Genomic DNA, 6,612 nt, shown 5'->3' with positions numbered 1-6,612 from the left:
ATACGGGAGTGATACTTTTTCCCTACATGAGTGACAATGATAATCTACGGACTGGGCCACCACTTTCATCTTAGACGTTCTACAATTGCTCATGATTGATATGTAATTCGCCTTTTTTAGTTTTTACTTTGAGATTTTTAAGATTCTGAAACGGCTATGTGCATCTTGGTTATGCGAGATGCTGGATGTAATTGCTTGCTTAAGTAATAAAGCGACTATTATCGATAAAAATCTAATTATCACAAAAGTTGTCTAAAATACATCACAAAAGAATAGCAAGGAATACCCAACGGAATGTCTTTTTTCTCGAGGACTTTGACTTGCTGCGAAGGGTAGATGGGGCATCGTGATAATTACTACTATTACTGTAGCTTCCGTGAAGGTTGGGTTTCGCCTTTGACCTGCATTCAAACGTTGCATCTGCAAAAAACGTTGCATCTGCAAAAGCTGGTTACCCAGCGGACGCGTTCAATATGAAGTTTCAGGCTTTTGGCCTTTTTCTATTGAAATACAGTACAGGGCCATTATTTTCTACTATGTTTTTAACAGACCCGAGGTTCCATGTTGCTTTCGTGTCGGGGGCATGACCCGGCCCAGCTGCATGGGAAAACCAACGACGACACAGATCTGAGCCCTTCGTCGATTACGAGGCCTGCTCCTTCTTGGAACAAACAACAGAAAAGACACGTTCAGACGCAAGCAAGCGGAAGCGGGAAATTTTCATTTTTCAAGTCGAGCTGACTTGGCGACGACTTGCCCCGAGCTATGCACGCACGAAAGGTCGCCACATTTTCACATGATCTTTTGCTTTTGCCCGACGCGTCATTCGTTGTATAACTTCCCATGCACTGAAGCTGTATGTTCCATAGTTCAGTTGGCACTTGCACCCTCACACACCCAACACACGTACACAGGTTCTAAGCTTCGCTGCGCGTGGTGGTGACCGGCTCGATCGATGAATCTTCACTCAATCCAGCTCAGTAGTGGTCTTGGCTCGGCTGCCGCCACACAGCCGAGCGATGATGGGATGATGAGCTCCAAGCTCTACCTTGCTGTGTTAGAGGGCAGAAAGGAGGAAGCCATGGCGCTGCTTCCACAAAGTGGCGCCGCTGCTGCTCATCGAGTCGCCGGTAATGGTTAACTTAGTTTGCATTTGAGTTCTTGTTTCCATCTTAGTAAGTCACGAGCAAACTAGTTAACTTAATTTGCATTTGCTACCCTTGTCCAACTGAGAAATTTCTTGTATCTAAATCGATCAAGGTGAGCAGTGTGAAACATAGGGAGTTGTGCAAAAAAATCGTGGGCAATTTCAGAAACAGAATTGTTCCAGAGCTGTCCTCACTGGGATTTTTAATTTTATCTATATGTTTGATTTCTTTCAGCTATACAAAAGGTCAGCCCGGAGAGAAACAACGTTCTTCATCTAGCAGCCGGCCAAGGGCACCACGAGCTGATCCAAGAGCTCTACGCCAGCTTCGGGGACAAGAGCTTGCTCTCTGCCCAGAATTCGGCTCTGGACACGCCGCTGCACTGCGCGGCGAGAGCGGGGCATGAGAGAGCCGTGTCTCTCCTCGTCCAGCTCGCGTGGGGCACCGGTGATCATGAGAACATCATGGGGTGCAAGAACGAGGCTGGGGACACAACGCTGCATCTGGCGGCGAGGCTCGGCCATGCCGCAGCGGTTGAGGTTATAGTATTTGTGGCGCCGGAGCTGGCATCAGAGGTTAACAATGCCGGCGTATCACCGTTGTACTTGGCGGTGATGAGCAGGTCGGTACCCGCTGTCAGAGCTATAACCAGGTGCAGGGACGCGTCGTCTGCCGGCCCGAGTTCACAGAATGCTCTGCACGCTGCCGTCTTCGAGGGTTCAGGTCAGCCTCCTCGATCCGTGGACTCTGAAAGTGCTTGCAGATTTGCCAATACATGACTGACATTACCATCTGAACATTGTTAGAAATGGTTAGGCTGCTACTGGACTGGAATCCATCGCTGGCGAGCGAAGCAGATGGCAGTGGCAGCACTCCGCTCCATTTCGCTTCGTCTGACGGCGACCACTCCGTCGTAAATGCAATCCGGCGCGCTGCGCCGTGCGCGATGCGCATGCGGGACTCGGGTGGCCTCTCCGCTCTCCACGTCGCGGCAAGGATGGGCCACGCACGCCTCGTCGAGGCGCTGATGGAGGCGTGTCCCGACGCAGCTGAACTCCGAGACAACCTTGGCAGAACCTTCCTGCACGCCGCGGCCAGGCGAGGCCACTCCAATGTCATGTCGATTGCCATCAAGAAACCAGCGCTGCGCGGCCTGCTGAACGCGCAGGACGTGAACGGCAATACGGCGCTCCATCTCGCGGTGGCCGCATGCTCTTCCGGCGTCGCGGAGGCCCTGTTGTGGCACAGCGAATTGGGAGCCGACATCATGAACAACGAGGGACACACTCCGTTCGATCTCGCCGTGAGATCTACCAGTTTCTTTTCAATGGTAAGTAGTAAGGAGTATAAGTGTATAAGTATAACACAACACACACTGTATGCGGTTCCAGTGCATATTAATTCGACAAAACCCAATATTAGTTATTTCGATTTTTCCTATGAACATTGAACTAAAAGTTTGTTTGAGTGCCTTGCAGCTGGGTCTGGTGGTGACATTGGCTGTATTCGAGCAGCGATCTCGCCCTCAGAGGCGGGACCATGTGGAGAAATGGAGCAATCACCACCCAGGAAAAGTGATGGAGAAGACGTGGGACAGCCTCGCGGTAGTCGCTGTCCTCATAGCCACCGTGGCCTTCACTGCCGCCAACAATGTGCCCGGGTCATACGAGCAAGGGGACAACTTTAAAGGCATGGCCGTTCTACGAGATAATGGCCTCTTCATATTCTTCGTGTTGCTTGACACCTTTGCCCTGATGACATCCGTGATCGCGGTGGTCCTGCTCGTCTTTGGGAAGGCGTCACGCTCCGCCGGGTCGTGGACGAGCTTCGTGGTGGCGCTGCAGTGCCTATGGGCGTCGCTGATGAGCATGCTAGTGGCCTTCTATGCGGCTCTATCTGCCGTGACTTTCACGAACGGAGTCTTCGAAAGCTCCTCGTGGATGATCTTATACGTTGGCTTCACGATGGTATTCTACATTATTATCAGTATAGTGCCTCAAAGGTCGCCGCGCATACTTCGGATGGTTATGCAGCGCACTGTCCTAAAAGGAAGGAGCAATAGACATATAAGGCAGCAGTATCCTGTCGCAAGCGCGTACGCACTCAACCTGCTAATTTTCATGGCAACAGGTACCCTTGCGATCGTAGGTTTTGGCGTTGTCCTGTTGTGGAGCTCAGTGAAGAACGATGCGATGCATTCTGGGGCACCTGCACCGTCCCCTGTCTTCTTGTAAGAGCATCGGCGTCTTAGGGTGTGTTTGGTTTTAAAACGAAGTGGAAAGTAACGGAATGATTCCATCCTCATGTTTGGTTGGGACAAAAAATTGCAGAAGAATGGTTCCATTTTCGTACAACAGAATGTGTCATCATATATTCCATCGATTTAAGCCTAAACTAAACCTGATGCAGGGGCCAGTCAGAGGAAGGGCAACACGTACTCTTCCCATCTTGCAAAATCGAACTGGAGAGAGAACAAACCAGAGCGGATAGACGGAAGCTCGAAATGCGCATGGTCAAAATCAAAGTGTACAGACACGGGCTGCATGGTTCCCGCCGCCGTCGTGTTTGCTTCCGTGCCTGTTGCCGCCGTCGGACCTGCTTCCTTGCCTGCCGCCGCGTCTGATTCCGTCGAACTAACGCGTATGCTTCCTTCCCTCCACTACGCTTGATTCCTGCCACCGCCGCATCTGCTTCCTTGCCCGCCGCGATGCCCGATTACGGCCGCCCGCTCCTGCTAACCGATGCCGTCTCGGCTGGTTCTCGCCACGCCTGCTAGCCATCATTTGGAGAGATGAGGGAGAGGGTCCGGTCGTGATTGGTTCCATTCTTTCTCTATAAAACACAGGAATGACATCTAGGTGTGGAATGGATCCATCACATTTCATCTCATTCTAGAACCAAACACTCCCTTAGCTTACAAATTCGTGGCATGTGCCATCAGCAGGTGATATTTCTATAGGCACCGTGAATAGTCTCTAGAACTCAATATACTTGTCAGAAGATGCTCTAGGTGATATCGACCTGGTGGTTTGGGCGCAGAAAAGAAAATTTGACAGAAGATGCTAACGGAACTAACAGCGTTGTCATATAAGGGAAGAAAATTTGGTATGGTGTCATATAGGGAAGAAAAACTTTTGCAGTGTCAAATAGGGAATCAAATTTTTAAGTAGTGTCAAATAAAAAATTCTCTCAAAAAGTTATACTTGTCCATTGTGTCAATATCCACTGGCTACTGACAGTTATTCGCTTGATGTTCTCTTAGAATATGTTTTTAAATTTTATCATGTTTATTTAGATGGACAACGCGAACAATCTGGAAATAAGATGAATATTTTACTAGATTTTGAACTAGAAACTTTCTGGTCTTCATATTAGTTTTCTTTATCAGGAGACAACTAATTGTGCAAAAGAGTGGCGCCACCAACTGACCGGATTGAGCAGATCAATGGCTATCAAACTAGCAGCGTATAGGATGTGGCATCGATTAGTTGTAAAATTTGGGTTCACCGTTATGTCAACATCTTTTCACAAATACTCTATAGCAGTAGCAGAGCAAAGTGTTAACCAATACTGTTGAGTGATGAGCTCTTGGAACCTTGTTATTTTTCTTGTTGGATGTTTGCTCCTTTTCTCCATGTAACTAGATATGTGCGTGACCTCTTCAATTCTTGGGAACACGACGACGGATGGAGACCCGCTCCCGCTCCCGCACCTAGCTTGGCCCACCACCACCAGCCCGCGGCCGTTGCTTCCGCCGCCGGCAACCCTTCCCCAGCCCTCCCCCTCCCCTCCCATGGCACCCCCCTCCAGCTTCGACGCGTCCGCCGCCCGCGGCAACCCGCGGTGGCTGGAATCCGCTGACGACTGCTCCGAGGGTAGCTCCACTGGCCGCACCTACCGCGACGTCGCCGCCACCCCCACCCGCCTCCCGCCGCCGCTATGCCTGCCCCTGCGGCCGGCCGTAGGGCCGCGCCTGCGAGCAGGTCGCCGGCGAGAGAGTGGATCCCGGCCTCCACGCGCATCGGCACTCGCTCCGAGGTCCACCGTGTTAACCGCGCCGCCGAGGGTTACCAGCGGCCACATCACAGGCACCAACAACGCTACCCCCCACCTCGCTCCGCACCAAGCCCTCGCCGCCGTAGCAACTCCCCGGTGAGCTCGGAGCTCTGTCCGCTGCCTCGACCCCAGCCATCGCGTCCGCGACTGCACCAACAAGGTGCGCGGCCGCACCTGCCTCGTGCTCGACCACTCCTCCGCCAATGGCGAGACATGCGCGCGAACAGCAGCAGCGCTGCCTCAAGGCTGACCGCGCGCGGGAATGTCGAGACAGCGGCCGCGCAAGCCCTCACTAGTAACATATGGGTCTTCAATGACGGTATGATACTGACGGTTTGGAAATCCGTTAGCGATTGTCTTTTTCTATGATGATAGGACGTTTTCGCGTCACAGATGACGATTTGGGCTGCTCGGCCCGAAAAAATAGTGACGGGAGAGGTCCAAACGTCAGCGATCGTGCAGACATGAGCGTCGCGGGTGGTTGATACGTCTCCGACGTATCGATAATTTCTTATGTTCCATGCCACATTATTGATGATATCTACATGTTTTATGCATACTTTATGTCATATTTATGCATTTTCCGGCACTAACCTATTAACGAGATGCCGAAGAACCAGTTGTTGTTTTCTGCTGTTTTTGGTTTCAGAAATCCTACAAAGGAAATATTCTCAGAATTGGACGAAATCAACGCCCAGGGTCCTATTTTGCCACGAAGCTTCCAGAAGACCGAGGGGGAAAGGAAGTGGGGCCACGAGGCGCCGCCACAACAGGGCGGCGTGGCCCAGGCCTTGGCCGCGCGGCCCTAGTGTGTGGGGCCCTCGTGTGGCCCCCCGCGTTGCCCTTCCGCCTACATATAGTCTTCGTCGCGAAACCCCGAGTACCGAGAGCCACGATACGGAAAACCTTCCAGAGACGCCGCTGCCGACAATCCCATCTCGGGGGATTCAGGAGATCGCCTCCGGCACCCTGCCGGAGAGGGGAATCATCTCCCGGAGGACTCTTCACCGCCATGGTCGCCTCCGGAGTGATGAGTGAGTAGTTCACCCCTGGACTATGGGTCCATAGCAGTAGCTAGATGGTCGTCTTCTCCTCATGTGCTTCATTTCGGATCTTGTGAGCTGCCTAACATGATCAAGATTATCTATCTGTAATTCTATATGTTGTGTTTGTCGGGATCCGATGGATAGAGAATACTATGTTATGTTGATTATACATCTATTACCTATGTGTTTTTTATGATCTTGCATGCTCTCCGTTATTAGTAGAGGCTCTGGCCAAGTTTTTACTCTTAACTCCAAGAGGGAGTACTTATGCTCGATAGTGGGTTGATGCCTCCATTAAATCTGGGACGAAGTGACGAAAGTTCTAAGGTTGTGGATGTGCTCGTTGCCACTAGGGATAAAAC

General features: G+C 51.4%; 1 protein-coding gene across 1 annotated transcript; it reads left to right on the top strand.

Annotated features, from left to right (window-relative positions):
* The first annotated feature begins 955 nt into the window (after positions 1–955).
* On the top strand, positions 956–5,304 carry LOC124694731 (ankyrin repeat-containing protein At5g02620-like). The gene is made up of 6 exons (XM_047227683.1): positions 956–1,130; positions 1,383–1,871; positions 1,955–2,478; positions 2,627–3,278; positions 3,558–3,788; positions 4,793–5,304. Exons 1-6 carry the CDS (start codon positions 956–958, stop codon positions 5,302–5,304), a joined length of 2,583 nt encoding a protein of 860 aa, XP_047083639.1.
* Positions 5,305–6,612: the final 1,308 nt, after the last annotated feature.

The sequence above is a fragment of the Lolium rigidum genome, chromosome 3, assembly GCF_022539505.1.
Source record: "Lolium rigidum isolate FL_2022 chromosome 3, APGP_CSIRO_Lrig_0.1, whole genome shotgun sequence".
NCBI lineage: Eukaryota > Viridiplantae > Streptophyta > Magnoliopsida > Poales > Poaceae > Lolium > Lolium rigidum.
Note: the sequence above shows the minus strand (reverse complement) of the source record. Positions and strands in the feature narration are given on the sequence as shown.